Below are 21,022 nucleotides of genomic sequence, written 5' to 3'. Positions count from 1 at the left end.
TGGGAGGCAGCCGAGGACAGTGTAGTCCTCGGCAGATCCATAGTCCCACCAGAACAAAGGGGTGAAACTGGTACAGGGACGAATTCATAAGGAGATCCAAGATACCTTGGGGAGGTTATCCTTACTACCCCTCCAGATAAGACCCAACGCCTGACAGAGCCGCACTCTGCAGCTTTATCAAACCATCCCCAACAATTCCGGGATTGGACTGATGGGACAAATGTCAGTGTTTGTAAATACTGACCCTACACGTGGACGAAGGATAACGAATGCAGACGAGTATAAAAGAAGAAAGTAAGTAAATCGAAAGGGGAGGCAGCCCACCTCCGAAAAAGGAGGATCACATAGGGGAGAATATCTCAACAACACCGGACTTCACTGAAGAAAGTCCGTCGTTGGATAACCGGGGTTAGGCCTCAATGGTCCTCGGATCAACTCCGAGGAGTCCCATCCCATAGGATGCGACGTCTTAGGACCTAAATGTTCAGGCCCAACTCCTTTTTCTACCTGAATTCCTCTAAAACCAGGATCGGACATCGCCCCGTGACCAGCGGCTAGCTTTTTAAGCCCACTCTCTACAAATTATATTGTGAGGGATCTTCCGTGCGTGAGCCCAACATCCTTATTGGGCCGCCAGAGAATCGTGTCCTTATAGTACACTATAAGTGCATTAAAATGATTAAAATACTTTATTATGAGTGAACGTTTATTGTCAAAATTTCAAAAAGTTTTAAAATACAACTCCAATTATAATTACATTATTAAAAGTTTCTAAAATTTTTAAAGAAAGTACAACCGCACACTATTGATGCTATGGTCACTCCACAAGTATAAGTGTCTGTGAGGTGGGGGGGGAAGGGCTGGGGTTAAAGTTTTCAGGAGGGAGTTTCACACACATATACACTTAGATTAGGTTATAATAGAGTTTCTATCTTGTATTAAAAAAAAAAAGTTTCAAAGAAAATTATTATTTCATTTATATTATTTTAATAGTATATCAATTTTTGTTTTGATAGTGAAATTTGGGACTTATACTGTGCTTTCATTTTAAGAAAAAAGTTAACGGATTCTTTAACAGTATTAGTTTAGGAACTATTTTTAGAAATGTTTTATGCAACAAAAAAAAAAAAAAAAAAACAAGTGACTTTTTAATAACTTTTTATATTTCCTATAAAAGTTATATTAAAAAATTTCTAAAATGATTTATTTAACAAATATTCTAAGTGCACCCGTTAACAAGACTGTAACTATATAGCTCAACATAAGTATTATACATCATATTACATGCTTTCATCATGTGATTAGTGCCCAATTAATATATAAATTTTTTTAAAAAAATATGCTTCATTTTTTATTTCAAATTATTTTAATAAATATATTATTATTTTTTGTTTTGATAATATAATAAATAAATATTGTGGGGCCCAATAATTTAAGGACCAAGCCCGATTGCTCCTGGAAAATCCGAAGGCCCAGTCCGAGGAGAGCTGTGGCCCAAGCTCTACAGTACAGAGCACAAAACAATTTTGGAAGGCAGCCGAGGACAGTTTGGTCCTCGGCAGATCCTGAATCCCACCGAAATAAAGGGGTAAAACTGGTATAGGGACGAATTTGTAAGGAGATCCAAAATATCTTGGGGAAGTTATCCTTACTACCCTTCCAGATAAGACCCAACACATGACAGAGCCGTACTCTGCAGCCTTATCAACCATACCCAACAATTCTGGGATTAGACTGATGGGACAAATATCAGTCTTGTAAAGATTGACCCTACACGTGGACGAAGGACAATTAACACAGACGAGTATAAAAGAAGAAAGCAAGTAAATCTAAAGGGGATCCCATCCCACCTCCGAAAAAGGAGGATCACATGGGAGAGAACATCTCAACAACACCGGACTTCACTGAAGAAAGTCCGTCTTTGGATAACCGGGGTTAGGCCTCAATGGTCCTCGGATCAACTCCGAGGAGTCCCATCCCATATGGTGCGACGTCTTAGGGCTTAAATGTTCAGGCCCAACACCTTTTTCTACCTGAATTCCTCTAAAACCAGGATCGGACATCGCCCCGCGACCAGCGGCTAGCTTTTTAAGCCCACTCTCTACAAATTATATTGTGAGGGATCTTCCGTGCGCGAGCCCAACATCCTTATTGGGCCGCCAGAGAATCGTGTCCTTACAAATATATATATAATAATAAATAAATAAAAAAAGACCACGTCTGCCATAGCAAGTTGGTCCTGGGAAAGCAATTCATTTTACACCTGAGCCCAATTCAGTCCAGTCCAATTCGGAAGTCTTGCTCAAAAATACCAAAAGTTAAAACCAAATTAGTCTGGGCTCAATTAACAACATGTTGGGCTTAGCCAGCCCAACATCTTAATCCAGACCAAAATATAAAAACTAAGCCCAACCCAAACATAGTCCAACACACACACCAGTGTGATAAGGTTTAATTTAAAACTTTTGAACATATGGGGTCTTAATTTGAAACTACCATAAAACAATGAGGCTTGATACGTAATTTATAATTAATCTTATATTTGCTAGTGTAGTATACAAGATGAAATATCAAATGCTTACAAATTTTAGGCCCCATTTGGTATGTGAGTTTAAACATATGTTTTCAGTTTTTAAATAACATTACACGTATTTCTACACACTTTTTCACCCACACGTATTTCCAAGAAAACTGAAAACTGTTATTTAAACACACGTACCAAACGGGTCCTTAAACTTCTTACATCATTATTTGTGATAGATTTTTTTTAGGCAATTATATGTGATTGTATCAAATGACTTCAAAAATAAATTATGTCTCATATATGTGATTGTATCAAAATGACTGCCTTTTTCTTCTCTCGTTTTACTTTTATTTCATTTTTCTCCTTATGTCATGAGGTACACTATAAATACATTAGAATTCTCTATTTAGAGTGAAAATTTATTGCCAAATTTTCAAAAAATTTTAAAATACCACTCAAATTATAATTTCATTATTAAAAATTTCATAATTTTTTTAATAAAAAAAAAGCTTATTATTTCATTTATATTATTTTCAATAGTATATCAATTTTTGTTTTGATAATGAAATTTGGGTCTTACACGTGATTTTCCTATATGGCTCAACATAAGCATTACACATCATATTACATGCTTTCATCATGTGAATAATGCTCAATTAATACATAAAAATTGCACAATTTACTCTAAGTTCAACTAAATTACCAAATTCTTATAAATAAATAAATAAACTAAATTACCAAAGTTTTGATAAATTTAAAATATTATTCAAAATATCCAAATAAAAAAAAATTTTAATAAAAAAAATTAAAAATTTCTTCATTGTTTATTTAAAGTTATTTTAATAAATATATTTTTGTTTTTTGTTTTGATATTTATAATAATAAAAAAATAGACCATGTGGGCCCACATCAAATTGGTCCTGGAAAAACAATTCATTTTACACCTGAGCCCAATTGGGTCTTGTACAATTCAAAACTCTTGCTTAAAAAAAAAAAAAAAAAAAAAAAAAAAAAAAAAAAAAACCGAAAGTCAATTAACCCAAATTCTTAGACCCAGACACAAACATCAAAAAAATCAAAGACCCACAAAACTAAGCTAAGCCCAACCCAAACATAGTACAACACAAACACGCACAACATAGTCCATAACACAACCGCTACCACACCACCACTACCATCAACAACAACAAAAGGGGCATCAGCATCTCTGATACTAGAGATAGCACATTTTGGTCTCTACTAACCCTGAAAATTTTCTGAGCTGTCCAGAGAGAGAGAAAGATCGGAAGAGAAAAATGAGTGGTGCTGGAAAGAAAGTAGTGGATGTGGCATTCAAAGCTTCGAAAAACATTGACTGGGAAGGGATGGCAAAGCTTCTCGTCTCCGATGAGGCTCGCAAAGAATTCGCTACTCTTCGTCGCGCTTTTGACGAGGTCAACACTACCCTCTCGACCAAGTTCAGCCAGGTTCAAATTCCAAACACTCCCTATCTTTTTTTTTGGGTATTTCTGTAAATCTATGTTTAGATCTTTCTTTGCAATTTCTATGTTTTTTGATTCCTGATGCAGCGGAGGTAGATTTGTTTCTGTACTTAAGGACATGGGTTTTGTTTGTTTTGGGGTGATTCGTTGATTTGAGATTGGTGAATAGCTCTTTTGTGGATTTTGTGAAATGGGTCTCTTTGGTTCTGTAATTACTTTGTTGACATCTGGTAAAAATAAGAAAATATGTGATGGGTTATTGTTGTGAAAGACAGTTAAGGAAAATAGAGCAGAAAAATTGGGTCTTTTTTTTTTTGGAGTGATTTTTGTTATGTACTGTTTGGTTACTTAGAGATGTAAATAAAGAAATAAAATGAAGGTTTTTTTGGAGCACAAGTTTTTCATTGTTTGGTATCAAGGAGATCTAAATTCTGGCTTTACAAAGCCTAGTCCAGCTGTTTGGCTTGATTTAGTTGTTTTGTTTAGCTGGGTGTTGCTATAATGTAATTGAAGACCGTAATTTCATCATTTTAATGATGCACATTTCAAATGGGCAACACGTTTGGAAAATTTGACCTGAAGAGAACTTAAAGGAATATTTTTTGTATGGCTTTATACTACAAGAGTTGCTTTGTGGAGGTCAATATTTGTTGATGAGACTAGTATGTTTGCTTGCTTTTGACCTTGCTAGTGTTTAATCTTGAATTATTGATCTTCACTTCGTGCAGGAACCTGAACCCATAGATTGGGAGTACTATAGAAAAGGAATTGGGTCACGCTTGGTGGATATGTACAAGGAGGCTTATGACAGTATGTTTTCTAACTTATTGGTGAATGCACGCCACAGATTTTAGTTTCATGGAATACCTTATGTTATTATAGTTGCATTACACTTTGGGTCCTTATATAATCAAGTTGCATTTTGTGAACTTGCATTTGTATTTGGCATTGGTTTCTGCTTGGAGTTTACCTCTTTTGCATATGATGGTCTCATTTTTGAGATCAGCTTCTGTTGCAGTGTCACTTGCATTCTACTTTATATTATTATATCATTATCTTGCTTTTATTTAATTATTTACAATGTTTCTCATTGTTAGCAAAGTCAACTGATTGCAATATTAGCTGTTAGTTGTATTAGTTTCTGGGTCCAGTCTTTATCTTAGGCCTTTTCAATTTGCTATCGGTCAATGTCTCTTCATTATCCTGCTGTACTCACCAAGAAAATCCAAAATATACCATCCCCACTTTCAGACACAAACCATCCATTCCAGTTTTAGGTTGTGAACTCTACATGACCCATTTTTAGGCCTTTTTCCTTCTTCCTTTTGTTGATCATTTGAATTTTGATCCCATTACATGAACAGGTTACACTCACTTTAGCATTCCATTTGGACTCATCTTTTGAGCCTGTCTTTATAGGTCCATTTAGGCAACTCATTCCAGTACATACTACCTAGTAGTCTATATAGTTCTTAACCATTTCTTCCATTAGTTTTTCTTTATCAGTCCAAATTGGTTTCTTCCAGCTCATGCTTTTGCATTAATAGGCCCAAGTTCATTCACAAAGTAAATCTGTTCTAATACTGATTTTCACTGACAGGGTACCCAAGTACCCTTCTTGGGCTCAATTGAATTTTTTGATTAGTGGGATTGGCTAGTACTGTTGATCACCGCAATCTCAAGCCAAGTAAACCATTAGCTGCATCAAACTCTCAAGTTAGTTCTAGTTCTACATAGAGAAGTTTTTCTTCAGGGATTTCCTAAATGCAGAGCGTGTTTTGCTTGCCAGCAGGAATTTGTTTTGTAATCTTTTCCTTGTATGTTTTTAAATACCAAATTGCAAGAATGAATGAATTTTAATGATCTGTCCAACTAGATACTGTCTTTCTCCAAGTCCTGCTTGAATTCTTTCTTTTTTTTTTTTCTTTATTAGATTCAATCTTCACTTTTCTAAATTTTATACTTGTACATATGTCCGCTTTTTTATTGATTCTAATTTGCAGGCATTGAGATCCCCAAGTATGTAGACACAGTCACTCCTCAATACCTGCCTAAATTTGATGCATTGGTAAGAACTAACACAAGATCAATAGTGCCATATGCCACAGGTTGAAATTCTACCGTATCTATAAAATAAAATTAAAAAAACTAACACAACATCAGTAGTTTACTCCCTCCCTCCCTCCCTCTGTCTATCTCTAATTGTAGCATCTTATATCCATATATGTTGATTTGATTTACAGTTGGTCGAATTGAAAGAAGCAGAGGAGAAATCCTTGAAGGAGTCTGAGCGTTTGGAGAAGGAAATTGTTGAAGTACAAGAGTTGAAGGTAATTGAAAAGAATTGCTCTGTACTTTGTCAGTGCTACGAAATTTCATGAATTCTTACACCAAATTTTATGAATTCTTACTTGCCCTTCATTTATCTGAACAGAAAAAGATTAGCACCATGACAGCAAATGAATACTTTGAGAAGCATCCTGAGCTGAAGAAAAAGTTTGATGATGAAATCCGTAATGACAACTGGGGCTATTGATCAACTTCGCTTATTCTGGCACCAACTTGTCGCAGTTTGGTGGAATTTCCCAAATTTTTCTGTCCCATCTTTGTTGAATAATAAATATAACCATGTTGTCTTCCGTCTAATCTGGTTGCTTTTGGTTTGAGGATTTGAGCTTCAGCAAAACCATATCAGAAAATTGGATTTTCTTTGTAAGGCTGCAGGAAATCTCCTTTTTATTTCATATGAAGGCAGGATTTGAATCAAGCAAGCTTTATTTACGATTATGTTTTCCATTTACATAATGATTCAAGTATGGTCCTGGTAAATCATCCACATTATTGTGTTCTCCATCTGATCTGAGCATTATGATACTGAAAAACAGTTTCCTGAGTATCTTGGATCATTCATTGTTGTGTGGCTGTAGGGTACTCTGACCTTACAGCATTTAATCAGTGGAAAAGCTTCAAAAGATGGTTATTATCATGTTCTATGCACAGGCTTTTAACTGCTATTTTTCAGGGAAAGGGGAGACTTCTATTTTCTGTGGAAAGGGTGGGTGGATCATGGATGGTTTTTTTCTTCATCATTAAATTGGAATTAGGATTAGAAAATGATTGGGAAAGGTTTTACATCTGGGGAATATGTTTCTGCTCATGGATTGCGAGTGGAAGATTTCACATCCGGACCACGTTTATTTGTTTTTTGTCTCATGCAAAGAAAAAGAGTAGTTGAAGAAGTCTTATCTTTATCCATTCAAACTCTAAAAATGAGTATGGCACGAGCTTTTTCATTTATCTTTTCACTTATACAATCTGTTTCAATTATCTTTTCACTTTTTCTTGTTTATGTATTACTTTTAAAAACCTCACTATTTTATGTATAAATATACTTTAGCTCATTCTAAACAAAAAGCAATAAACAAAAAGGCTTCTGAACAAAAAACAATAAACAAAAAGGCAAATAAATTGATGCCAAAGAGAGAGCTTAAAATGAGTGCTCTAAGAAGATTATTATCCAACTTCCTTCTTATCAATGGCCTTTCAAACTCCCTACCTTTTGTAATGGTTGTACCCAATGTGATCACAAAGGGGACAAGTTTGTGTTAACCAAAAAAAAAAAAAAAAAGAGGACAGCTTTGTACCAAATGCATCTCAAGCCTGGGTGGGTTTGTTGTGAAAGTGGTAGTGGCGAGGGGTTGATAGTATGTGTGCGTATTTTGGGTCAAGACCAGCATCTGAAGACTGACCCTGGATTATATGGCATTAAAGGAAGAGATTGCATACCATTTTAACAGCATGCCATTTTGAGATACTTTAAACGACAGTTCCTCTTCTCCTCGTTTCTCTTGCCAGCTTTAAGCCTCATTCTATCTTTCCCAAGAAACGACAGACCATTTAACAATATTAGCAGCACTGCAGGTTGTGTTCTTTGAATTTCACAATTCAAGATGTGAACTGCAACTCCGTAAGCTTTTGTTGTCACTCATGTCAACTGCGATATTGTTAATAACGATTGGTCATCTGGCATGGCGACAGCACCATCACCATTTTCTAGTGATAAGAGACCAACCACCAGGCCTATAAGATAAAACAAAAACAAAAAGATAAAAGAGAAAGATACGAATGACAAGAAAAGAGCAACGCAGCATCCAACCATTACCTACTAATAACTGTCATGTCTTTGTAATTGTCATCATCTTACAAAGTACCGCAATTTCAATTTCGGAGTTCATGTTGTGCTTCTTTTAAATTTTTTAAAATTCATGCATCAACTCAAAACTTAGTTAAAAGCACAACTATCAAGCAAAGCAAGTAAGGAATTAAAAGTGAAAACACCAGAAGCCGCTGTCCACCCAAGAAAGGTACAGAAAAAAGCTAGTTTCAGGTCTTGAGTTGAACTTTCGGTTCCTTCAAATATCTGAGCATTCTTCTCCCACCAAATACCCCCACATTAGGCTAGGCAATGAGGAATCATGTTCCAAATAACCCCATTTCTATGTTTACTGAACTTACCCAGCCAGCAAGATAAAAGCTCCATTACACTACTGGGCATAACCCTCAACATGCATGTTTAGTCGATACATGGAATCATCATATAATGTTCAAAAAAAGAGATATGTACACTTGAACTTGTAGATAACTGAACAGAAAGCGGGTTGGGAGGAAATTGACTGCACATTAAATGTACAAAATTGCTAAAAACTGTAACCAAGATTCCAAAACGGAACAAACGTGTTTGTGCCACCATTAAGCAGGCAAAAAAGTATGAAATGAAGAAACTGTGACTGAAAACGGCAGAGATGTCGGCAGATGGAAATTAAAGGACATGCTGCTACTAACTCGGAAAAAGCTTAAAACTTTCCAGCAGCATTAGTTTGCTATCATCACATGAAAACCCTAAGGCTGTAAACTAGGTCAAAACTTTATCCAGTACTTGCCACCTTCTTCTGAGACAGCTGGTCGACGACTAGTTGTTCCTCATGTTTGTCCATGGCCTTCCTTGCAAGCTCATAGCCTGCAAAATTCATGGCTCCCAAGGGAGCAATCCAAAAGAACCTAGGCACTGCTCCTTTAAATAAGCCCAAGGGTCCCTCATGGCGAAGTATAGAGAGGAATACAATTGACATTGATACGGATCGACCTTGAGCAGTCATCATTCTAGTCTTCATCACATCAAAGGGTGTAGTGGTAACAGCAGCTAGCCCACCAGATAAAGCTCCTACAGCAATTGTTTCCCAGGGCTCTAGATCCCGCCCCAAAAGTTGCTGGGCAACCTTATAAACAGCATATGAAGACAAACATGATAGTCAACATACCAACTTATATAACAATTTCATCCAAACACACCCTTCAGCAAAGAAAAGAAGGACTAAAATATTGATTAAATTTATGTATATTTAGAAACATGATTTGGGACCAAGGCTTTTTTGTTGAAGTATGTTTAAAAACATTAGGATAGCAGTTAACATTGGACATCCAATAGAATGGGGCATTTTTCTCTGGAAGTTAATTCAGTTAAAAACATCAAAGGACACTTTAGATGTTCTTTTTCTTTTTCTGTTTGCTCTTTCACCAAGAGAAATTTATTTTTTTCAAAGCCAGTGTGAATTTTGATACTCACATAGAACAATGTAATCAATGACTTGGCTTAGAGTTAATTGCATAACCAACCAATCAGTATTTTGCTAATTAGAAGTCTTGCCCAAGTTCCAACATTAATGGTCTAATTTGCCATGTTACTGAAAGAAAAAATACAGTACCTTTCAAAGTAGACAAGAGCAAAATGAAAAAAATCTAAATCTCAATCAATCAAAACCAGCTCCTTTCACTATAGTATGTTCATGTGTGCATGACTGAAAATATGCACAAAACAAATCTTCAGCTAATCGTTTCATTCAGCATGATTTGTGTTGAGTTTTATGTCCAGACCTACATTGTAATGGTTATATCATCTCAAAGCAGTCCAGAACATTCCTGCCTTGTAATTAATTAAATGCTCATGTTGGAAACTGTTTTCTATTGCAGTTGAAAACGGGCATCCATGGGAAAGAATGAATTTCCTTTATTCTTTAGGTTAAGCTAATGTCATTAAATAAGCTTAATTTCTTAATTTTTACACCTAAGCGGAATATTTGATAAATTTGTCAGGATATTTACATCCATGCAAATTGAACTTGGTCATTTTTCTAGGATCAATGACATTTCTACTGAGATGGTAAGTTTTTTTTTTTTTTTGGAGGGGGGGGGGGGGTGGGGGGGTGCAGTTAAGCAATTTATATATGCAAGCCCATCATAAGTTTGCAAGTAAATAAAAAGAATCATCTATGACTAAACTCCACACCTTTTTGGATTCAGCATAAAGCCCCATGCCAGCCACATAGAATGGAACCTCCCGACAAAGAGTTGCACCAGTCCCACGAAAAAAACCTTTAAGACCATCTTGTTGCCAAGTCCCAACAATAGCCTCCCCCACATTGTCAAAAAGGCCAGCCTGCAACCGTTGTTTTAACACCTCGCAAGGGATCCGCACTGCTGTCCCCAAAACTGTGCTACAGAATGAAGATAAGGATTGGACCTGCACAACATTCAAATACAGTTTACTTTTCCCCCATTTGTGCATTAAAACTGAATCAAAATATCAGATTAATCGAATTCTTGTTTATGTTCCTCAAATGCATGCACGCACACACACAGAAAGATAAAGATCTTGCTTCCAATACTCATAAAACAGAATGTCAAATAACATGTAATTTTGACAGTGGAAGAGTTCCTTAACTTTAAATTAGCATGTAATTTTCACAGCATAAATAACATCCACATCCCAGACCCTGCAAAAGTAGGGGCTTTGTGCACTAGGTACAACCTTTTTTTATTAATAACATCCACATAAATTGAAGATGCATGTGGAGCACCAAGATGTGCTTCCAGTTATGGAAATCCCAAGCAATAGAACCCCTTCAAAAATTAATTTAGTAAGTTATAGGATATTTTCTTTACAGGACAAACCAGGCCACACCAGAAGGAAATTCAAACTGGGACAAGAAATGGCTTCAACATTTAGTGGAACACTGAAAAACCACGCAATAGGTACAAGTCAAAAAATAATTAAAAAGAGTATAATAAGAAGTATAATAACTAGGTCAAAGCTCAACACCTCCTGAGATGCTTCAATAGGTACAAATCAAAAAATTATTGACAATTGGAAACTAAAAAGAGTCATTCAACCTCAGTGAGACTCTCAATTGGGAACTGAAAGATGGAACAAACACAAATACTGTTGATGTCTCTCATGCTTAAGTAAACCATCCTGTCATTACCATCATTACCATACAGAATGCACTATGTTGCCAATCCTTAACAACAAATGGAAAGTAATTTATCAAAAGTTTCTATTTTTATCAAACAGCATCCAAGGAACATATAAGACAAAAAGAAAATTGGAGGGTATAGAAAATTCAGTAATACCCAATCAGTTAAGAAAAACCATTACCTGGATGTCTGGGAGTGTTGGAGCAACATTTATCAAAACAAGTTTGCTTGCTTCAAATATTCCAGTCCGCAGACCATGGCTACAATATCAAGCGAACACATTAGCCAAAAGGACAAGAAATATGACTAATGAGAGAGAGAGAGAGAGAAGATATAAAGATAACCTTGAAAATTGTCCAAGAATGGCAGGGATTGAACCCCTGTATAGCCCCCGAATTCCAATCTGTGGAAGCTTTGAAATGATTTCAGGGAAGGTCAGTGTTGATGCCTGTACCCGAGTCTGACAAACCCAAAAATACAATCATTTTAAGATAGGAAGCAATAACAAAAATATCTCCAAGCATAAACTAATATATGCAATTATTAGAAGTGCTGATGCATAACTACAAAATTATAAAGCAAAAGAATTTGCCTTTATTGTATCGACAGGGTGCATTAAAGAACAAGAAAGTGCACAAGAAAGGCCTCCTGCCAATGCAGATCTTAGAACACTTCCAGCTGGTATTTGCACAGGTGGTGCAACAGCAACAACAGTTGCAGCTTCAAACCAGATACTCCTGCAGGCATTAAAAAAAAAAAAGAGTTGTATCAGCTAGAACCTAGTAATTTGTGAAACACTAGTCCCACCTATGAGCATTTAATTGTTTATGAAATGTCCCTAATCTCATTCAATAATTTCTTTCACCAGAAACTATGAATTAATCAGCAAAGAAATATTTAAACTGTTGCCATTCCAAGGCACCAAGTAAAAAATGAGCATATATTATAAAACTTTAAGAGTAACTAAGTCAAACAAAACTTATTCTTAGGCATCAAACAAAAGATCTGAAAACCAATTCATAATCCTGCTTTAACCAAAGGCAATCCAGCAGCAAAATATGTGTGAACATGTGCTGAAAATCTTTTGCAATGAGCAAATTGATCTTACCGAGGATCATCTTGAAGTCGATCAGAAGGGAGAAGCAGCATAAAGTTCCGGAAATGTCCATAAGAAATAGGTCCTTCTGTGTCTGCATTCAGAAATCGCATCATGGCAACAGCATTGTCTTCATTTGATGGAAGCCCCGCATTTTTAAGAGATGCCAATATTTCACTCTTTTGCAGTGTACCAGACTTGCTCAGACAGAGAGAAGTATAAGCACGAAGAATGGTTGGTTCCTTCTGCTCCATCAAGGACAAAAACTGTTTCCAACCAAAAGAGTTTGAAAATATGTGACTTTTAGTGCGGCGCATAAGCTCATTAGCATATCTTCGTGGCAATTTTCTCTTTCTAAATGCAACTTCAAGATCTTCCAAAGTTACTTGGCCATCACCATCCCTATCCAACTCCTCAAAGAACCTCCTTCCTGTAAGAATGTACCACTTAAAATAGGAAGAAAAGTTTTCTTTCCAGATAATGCATATGCAAAAGAGCCTGACAGTAGTCAGGAATGTACTAGAATATAACCAAGCATTTCCTATCGAATATGGTAATTCATTCCTAATCTAATGCCTGTATTTGATGATCATCAAAGTCAGGTGTACCACTCACTAGAAATTTATATTTTTTTTATAGGTAATTACACACACAAAGTCACACGCATGATCCATAACAACCCATGTTAAACGCAACACATGACACCTCATAATAGATCAAATGTGCATTATGTATTTACGTTTTTCCTGAATGATCTCTTTGTTTAGGTGAGATGCATCTGATTTAGGACAAGATGTGATAATGGGGCTTCTAAGAAAATCAAACCGTTTACAGTGTCGGTAATTGGAACCCGACATTGAGTAACCAAATTCCAAACAATCTAAACAAAAAGGTTATATTCCAAGCAAAATACTAATTCCAGATTTTTATCCTTCTTAGAAGACAACACCCCCCCTCCCATTCTTTTCTTTTTTATGCCTCTCCTGGGGTAGAAATTATTAATCTGAGCCCAGAATACATGTAGCATTTCCCATACCACATAAATCTGACCCTAAGCCTTATCCAGAAAAACCAAAAAAAGGCCTTAGTTACAGACAAACATTCTACCATAAAAAACATCCATGCCAATAAAAGTAGCAACAAAAACCACTTATTCATTGTCATGACTCAAAGGTACAAATCATTCATCAATTTTCTTGGTAGTTTAATCAACTTCAATAGAAATGTCATATCTCTTTTCATTTCTTAGATGTTTATTTAAAAATCAAGCATCTATTTAAGACTTGCTAGTTGTGCCATCAAAGGAACTGTATATTCACCAGCCAACTAAGGTAAGAACAAAAAGAAATTCATTAGTTTGTCGTTTAACTGCAAATGACATCAACCATAGCAAAAGTTTTCAAAATGAAATTACATATCCTACCACAAAAAGCCAGACAAAGTGCTACTAAGAAACTACTACCTAACATTTAATTGTTTGTCATTACCCAAAAGTGCAAATCTTCATTAATCTAGGATAATCACACATGTGAACAAGCACTAAGGAACTATCCTTCTCATGAAGCACATGTTTAATTAAAGTAGAGAAGGGAAAAAAAATTATTTTACTGTCATCTGTTGAGTTCTCTATTACTGTTATCTTTTATTTTGTGCTACAATAATCGTATAAACAGGTTGCTTAAAAGTTTTTCATTATTTTTATTTTTATTTTATGTGTCAATTTCTTCTACACAAATAACTTGATTATTTCCAAATCAACAGCATATCATTTCTCTTAAATTATATAAAGCATTTTCATATTTTTAACCTTGTCCTTGCATGATTTATTTACTGGCTGACTGGCATTAACAAAATATTATCTTTTAAAATATTTTTTTAATATTTTAACTAAAATTGTCAATCAATTTCAAGTCAAAAAAGAAATAAATTTATTATATTATTAAATAAGAATGATGCTTTAATAATTTCCATTAATAAATCATTCTAATTGTGGTCCTATTTACTCTATTGTATAACACAGACCAGATTAAATTTGTTCCTCCATTTCAAGGTCCAGCCGCATCATTGAAAATTTTAAAATGACATAGTAGCATGCACATTGTTTGATACAAAAAACAAAATCTTGATAATGAATTGGACTCCCTCCATAAGTGAAACGTAGATAATACTAATTTGCATTACACAATCTGCCACCAATCAGAAAATGAAAGGCAGCAGGTACAAACCATTTTATTTATTCTAAAACTGATAGGAAGGGAATAGCATTATTTGATTTCACAAATTCAAGGAAGTCATGAAAAAGTAGATGAAAAGATAACAGAAACATTATCTAATAAAATAAAGATGGAGGATGGGAATACTTGCAAGTATCTAAACCTCTTATATTAAACCACTCACCACTCTGCAACTAAGGAGTATTCTTTTTTATTTTTCTTTGCTGAAGGAAAATTTGTTTTTTGATGGGTAAGAAAAATTTTATTCAAACAAGACTACTTCATGAACAATGGACATGAAGAAGCCTAAAGAATTACAACAATATAATATATATATATAATGTAAAGTTCATGTATCCAGATTTTAATAGTCAATTTTGTGGAGAATCTACAGGGGTGCCAATTCTATCTATGGAACATGCCATCAGAGTTCCATGGTTAGGATGATTGATACATTACTATTTTTCATAAATTAATACGTAATAACTATTTATGTATTGCTCAGCAGGACAAAAGCTTCCGATTCTAAGAAAATAATACATAGGTCAACTGATATAGGAGTTTTGTTATGATGATAATTTTTACTGTGCTGGAGCTATTAGAAAGGAAACGACACTTTGGACAAGTAAAGAGTCCCACAAATCAGGCTGAAAAACAAAGGAGCAGTTTATCAAGTGGATAAATATATCCGTGGATGTGCTTCAGAATTAATAATCATCTTAAAGGGAGCAGCTGATATTTCCAAAGCTGTGGAGTATTCTTTCATAAGAACAGGAGCTGTAGAGCCAAAAATGCATTAACTGTATCTTCTATATGGTTTAAACAAAGTTTCGTATATGTGTGTGTGTATTAAAGTAAAAATAGTATTAATAAAGCAATATGGTCCATTAGTACTATTTGAGTTCTCCAAAATAGGGGTTCAAGAGATAGCCCAGTGGTAATGGCATCCTTTGTAGTGCCCCATCACTTGGTCTTTTCTTTCACATTAAACCACCTGTCCTATATATCAGCTACTATTGTCCTACCAAAACCCCAAATTTAATCCACCAGAAAAGGTGATAAATGTGTGAAGTGAGTTACAATCAACACTATCAACAATTTGGCAATGCCTATGTGTTCTTTTACATTAAATTCAAGGTCAAAGATGAATTATGGAAACAAGGGCCTAACCATCTAGCAAAAATCTATATTCACCTCAGAAAACATAATAAATGAATTGGAGATTATGAAAATTAAATTATATCAGATCAGCTGATCCATGAGTTAACATCTATTGGCACCTCCTCCCCTTGTAAGAGCAAAGTAAAGGAGAAGAGTGTGTGTTCAAGACCTACCGGTTGCATGTGGACTTATCAATCACCCAAAAAGGGGGGAGGGGGAAAAGTGTAAGTGTTGTGAATATGTGTGTTTCCAACATTATAAATTATATTGATAGAGAGACCTTTAAATCCTTTTTCCAATTCTAACCAAAAGACCCTAAATTGGCAACACATTGGTATGATGCCACTGAATAATGCAACCATAGTATGTCAGATAAAATTATAATGTATATTAACCTCAAAACATAAAACACTATAGGCACCTATACAAATTTAAACATATCATATCATGATGAATACGTGGCGGAAGATTAATAGGTGATATGAGAAGTACAACATACAGGGAATATAACCCGGCATGCAAAAAAGCATGTTATCTAAAACTGCAGTCAAGTAAAAGGCTTCATTTAGAATATGTAAGACTAAGATCCTAGAAATCTTATTTCAAAACAACTCAAATACATTCTTTCTATTTTAAATTTAAAATTCTTTCATCTTTCCAAAAAAAATGCAAAATAGCTCACCAGGTTTTCCTTTTTTCTAGGATGCCACCTTCCATTAGAATGGCTAATACATATCAGCATCATTCACCAATCAGCATATATTATGTCATGTCTTCAATAATATAGCTTTATTATTTTACAATTACAAGAACAACATGATCCATCTATCAGCATGAAGACACTTCCATCATCAACTTATATCCCACAGAAACAAATGTGAAACAGAATTTGAATCAACATTCATTTTTAGGCTACTTGAAATTATCATACCTTCAGTTTCTGTGTATCTAAAGAAATCCTGGACAGAGAATAGTTTCTTCTTGTCAGGATAATCTGTAGAAGTGCGCCCCAACTGTGGTACAAGCTCAATTAGTTCTGACAAAGAAACTGTGGATAATGTGGATCTCAAGCGCTCCACATTCGATAGAGGAATACTAAGTATACCACTGGCCAGCTTCTGCGGTAAAGTGCCTCCAGTTTCTTCCCTGTTTCCAGGGGTAACACCATCATCACCCTCTTCATCAACCGAAGAAGTTACTCCAACTACACCAGACGGCACACCTCCCACTCTAGCAAACCTCAAATTTCCCAAAAACCCATTAACATCTGCTTTTCGACCCTCCAACATAGTAGTAAGTGCCCTCAAATGATCAAAATTAGACGAAGCCGGTGGTGACAAAGAAGCATCATCACAACTCTTGTGACTGTCTTCTTGCAAACCCTGATCAAACTTCTGAAGACTCTGAGCTAACTGATCGAAAATAAAATCCATAAAGCACTCAAGTGAGATATGATTTCCTTCATTCTGTAACGACCCAACACATTGTTCCTTAGACTCCCTTTGTCTCACTTCAGATAAAGCCTTTGGCTTCATGCAAGAACACAATTTTTCTCCATCCCCAGCCTTCTGAAACCGCTTCTTGCCCGCTTTGAACGGGCTTGGAAGCGACTGAACGAAACTGTTAAACAACAAAGACCAAGTGACTGCAAACTGCAAGCAATTCACACAAGACCCACCATCCGCCTTACCCGAATCCCTCCCTTTCTCTTTCAACCCTCTATTGAGCACCTCAACCCGATGCCCATTTCCCGAAAACATTCCCAAGAAGGCCTTAATCGGAACCTTAATCGACAACCCCTTCTTTCTCTCATCACCACAAGCAACAACACACTGACCATTACTATTATTACTGTTACTCTTCTTTTCCACACCAAAGATCTCAACTTTACTATTCAATTGGTTAACCAATACAACACTATCGTCACTATTGCCATTCCCTCTGTTCTTTGGTCCTCCCCAACAATGTTCAAGATCTTTCGCCGCTTTCCGAATCCCTAATTCGAGCGGCGAAAGCACCTCTTTCACTACTTGAATCGAATTCAAAAACGATTCGATTGGGTCATTCGCAGACACCATTACTAAACCCAAAAACAAGAAACTATCCCGAAACTCAGTTTTTTTCTTCCAAATCCAATACACACAATTATCAAGAAACAAAATCAGCACTGATTCACAAAAAACACAGAAATCAATAAACCTATATATTCCGTACAAATTTCACAAGAAAAAATTCAATCAATCAATCGAGAAATTGAAAATTACAGTTAGTAAACTGAACCAGATTGGTTGTGAAGACCCAAGAAATGAGATCGGAGAATGAGAAAACCCTAGCTGTACGGAATTGGAGGGAAACCATACATTTCTTTGAGAGAGCTTAGAAATGAAATGAGAGGACCTTTTTATGTTAGCTTTTAGTAAAGAATCTGAGTTTTAAGACATTTTGATCCAAAAAAAAATGAAGAGAGGATTAGCTAAAATTATATATGTGGTAGAAATAACGGAGTTTTGGACAGTGTGAGTGTTTTTTGTGTTTTTTTTTTTTTCGGGGTTTTAATTTGAGACCAGAGGGAAATTGGATGGCACAGGAAGTTGAAAGAACAAGTAGCAGAAAAGGGAGGCCTATCCTTCTTCTATTTTTATTTTTTTGAAGTTTTCAATTTCTTGTTTTTATTTTGGGAAATATTGAAATTGTTTTTATATATATTTGAATAAGTTTTAGTATTTTATAAAAAGTCCACAATTTTTATTATAATTATATTACATGGCCGATATTTATTACTATTTAATTTTTTAGCATAAATTTACTATTTTTTCTCTCAAAAATTTTAAGGTCATATAAAATATTACAATTTGTGTTCCACAAAAGGTAAAAGCAATGGATAATGAGTAATGCTATAGCCATGATATCAAAAATTGTAGTATTTTACTATTTTATTTATTACTTAAATTACTCAATTTTTTTAATATTTAGAAAATTGTGGCAAGAATTGTGCATTTTTATGTGGGATTAAGTTTTTTATTTGGATAATGAGAGGGCTGAATGGATAAAGGCTGACGTTGGAGCCTTGTAGGAGTGAGAGGACATTGGGGTTGTAGCCTTGTAGGGGCTTTTGGATTCGTGTGCTGGTTGTTTTTTGTTTTTTTGATTCTATGTACTGGTTGTTAATGCAATTAACAACCAGTACACCTTTGAAAAAGATAAATGAAAAAGAGTTTGTGTTTATCTAGTTCTATATATACACAAACCCTTTTTCATGCTATTTATATTAGGGAAACAACAAGAGGGCAAGACCAAAAACGTGGTTTACAAGAGAGTTTTGTGATTGTATTATGTATTATTGTTTGGATTCTGGTTTGAATGTGTATGTATAGATTTTGCCCATTCAGCAAATTCTTTTTTTTTTTTTTTTTGGAGGGGAAGGGCAAGAAATTAATCTTATGAAATCTAAGATTATGACTCTTTTTTTTTAAAGGCAAAAGATTGTAATGCTCATATTAAGAAAAAAAACGGTTATATCAGCTTGAAATACATAAATAAAATGTAGTGGAATATCTTCTATTTATACAGCATAATTTAGAACATTTATTGCATGTCTAACCTATGAACTATGTTATTACTTTCTCTTCTATTGTGATAGTAGTGTAATTGAATAAAAAAAATGAGAACAAAGCTTCGCATCTTCAACCATAAATCCATATGGCATTAGAGAACCACCATCATCAATCAAAGCTTTCATTAACAACAGAGTCATCTTCCAAAAAAAGCCTTATCAACCCAATTTCAAATGCAAACTTTAGGGCTCTAGCTAAAGCTTCAATCTCCTCTACTTAGTAAGCCTGGTGGATTCGTTGAGAAAGAGAGGCAATAACCAATCATTGATTGTTTCTAATGACCACACTTATCCTAAACTCTTACTATAAATTTAATTAGTTGAATTTATTATTATTTATATAAGAGGAATGAATATACATTAATTACACTTCAAAATATATTATATAATTACCTATGCTAGGGTAATCTAAAGATGCTTAAATTTAATTATGATATAATTTCTCAAAAAAAAAATTAATTATGATAATATGATATTATCTACAAATATAAAGGTAAATTGCTATGAGAAAAGGAAATTTACCCCCCTCCCTCTTCCCCCCAAATTTTTTTTGATTCTATTAACTACATTTTAAAACTTTAAAAAAAAAACATTTTAAAACTTTTTTTGGGTATATATATATTAACTACATTTAGAAAAATATATACTCCTATGTTTACTATTTTATTTTTAATTTTTGCTAAAAAAAATCTGTTCACTAATTTGATATTTCAAGATAAGATAAGATAAGATGAAAATTTGCCCTCTTAAAATCACGGGATAATACTATATAAAAAAAAAAAAAAGTAAAGTATAATTATAGTAATTATTATTAAGATAAGATTCTTATAAGATATTAAAAGGTAGGCTTTTACCCCAAAAAAAAAAAAAAAATGTAGGCATTTATTGGGGGAAAAGTTAAATTACATCAGAGACAAACAACGGAAAATGGGGAAAAGTATATTAGAGGGATCTGATAGGCTCATATATAGCCACGTGTTGCTTTCATGCGGCGTGTGCTGCTTACACGTGTAAAAGCTAGCCAATAGTTTTAATAAAACAACTATTTTATTTTTTGGGAAACGTTAACGGTCATGGAAAGGGAAATGTTATCTGGCATTGTAAAATATCCGATAAGGATTTATTTTGGAGTACATTTAGGTGGGAATTTGGATAGCGTTTTTTTTTTTTTTTTTTTTTTTTTTTTTGATAGGGTTGGATAGCGTTTTTAACGCTTGTGTTGCGCGTTTGTTGGTGAGTACTGTATACTGTTTACGTTTATAAGACTTATAAACCTTTATTTTTAGCAAAATTTTTATTAAAAATTGGTTTTACAGTTATACATTTAAAAATTATTTTGTTACAATATTTCTAGTAATAAACGGTATCCAAACAGACTTTAGCTTGGAAAGCGCGTTTTGCATGTTTTTCAGTGATGCGTTTTTTGTGTGTGGGTCCCATGAACAGTGCATGGGACCCATAAATATTTTTTTCAGCAAAAATAATTTTAAAACTGGGTCCCACAGTACTATTCACATATTTAAAAATTATTTTACTACAGTATTTTTTATTTTCAGTAATAAGCAGTATCCAAACAGACTCTTAATATAAAATTTGTATAAATTGATAAAATAATTGAAAATA

At 34.5% G+C, this 21,022-nt stretch overlaps 2 protein-coding genes across 2 annotated transcripts; one reads left to right on the top strand and one right to left on the bottom strand.

Moving 5' to 3' along the window:
* The first annotated feature begins 3,672 nt into the window (after window positions 1-3,672).
* LOC115957654 (ATP synthase subunit d, mitochondrial) lies at window positions 3,673-6,841 on the top strand. Its single transcript, XM_031075949.1, has 5 exons — window positions 3,673-3,990; window positions 4,734-4,815; window positions 6,009-6,073; window positions 6,249-6,335; window positions 6,440-6,841. Exons 1-5 carry the CDS (start codon window positions 3,820-3,822, stop codon window positions 6,539-6,541), a joined length of 507 nt encoding a protein of 168 aa, XP_030931809.1. The 5' UTR covers window positions 3,673-3,819; the 3' UTR covers window positions 6,542-6,841.
* A 1,554-nt stretch (window positions 6,842-8,395) lies between these two features.
* Window positions 8,396-18,419, bottom strand: LOC115955412. Its single transcript, XM_031073529.1, has 8 exons — window positions 18,051-18,419; window positions 16,718-17,953; window positions 12,425-12,842; window positions 11,909-12,053; window positions 11,661-11,776; window positions 11,498-11,576; window positions 10,349-10,582; window positions 8,396-9,281 (listed from the first exon to the last, which is right to left on the bottom strand). The coding sequence occupies exons 1-8, from the start codon at window positions 18,142-18,144 to the stop codon at window positions 8,931-8,933; spliced, it is 2,673 nt and encodes an 890-aa protein (XP_030929389.1). The 5' UTR covers window positions 18,145-18,419; the 3' UTR covers window positions 8,396-8,930.
* Between the last annotated feature and the right edge of the window lie 2,603 nt (window positions 18,420-21,022).

The sequence above is a fragment of the Quercus lobata genome, chromosome 8 (assembly GCF_001633185.2).
Source record: "Quercus lobata isolate SW786 chromosome 8, ValleyOak3.0 Primary Assembly, whole genome shotgun sequence".
Taxonomy (NCBI): Eukaryota; Viridiplantae; Streptophyta; class Magnoliopsida; order Fagales; family Fagaceae; genus Quercus; species Quercus lobata.
The sequence above is the reverse complement of the archived record's forward strand: the minus strand, read 5'-3'. Positions and strand labels throughout refer to the sequence as shown.

Excerpts from the sequence above, each read along its gene's own strand:
- LOC115955412 (XM_031073529.1), bottom strand. The coding sequence starts at position 18,144 with ATGGTTTCCCTCCAATTCCGTACAGCTAGGGTTTTCTCATTCTCCGAT. Across the intron at positions 11,577-11,660 it reads ATTCTTGGACAATTTTCAAG|CCATGGTCTGCGGACTGGAA; the intron begins GTTATCTTTATA and ends TTGATATTGTAG. Across the intron at positions 10,583-11,497 it reads CAACACTCCCAGACATCCAG|GTCCAATCCTTATCTTCATT; the intron begins GTAATGGTTTTT and ends AATGTTGTGCAG.
- LOC115957654 (XM_031075949.1), top strand. The coding sequence starts at position 3,820 with ATGAGTGGTGCTGGAAAGAAAGTAGTGGATGTGGCATTCAAAGCTTCG. Across the intron at positions 6,074-6,248 it reads TGCCTAAATTTGATGCATTG|TTGGTCGAATTGAAAGAAGC; the intron begins GTAAGAACTAAC and ends TTTGATTTACAG. Across the intron at positions 6,336-6,439 it reads TTGAAGTACAAGAGTTGAAG|AAAAAGATTAGCACCATGAC; the intron begins GTAATTGAAAAG and ends TTATCTGAACAG.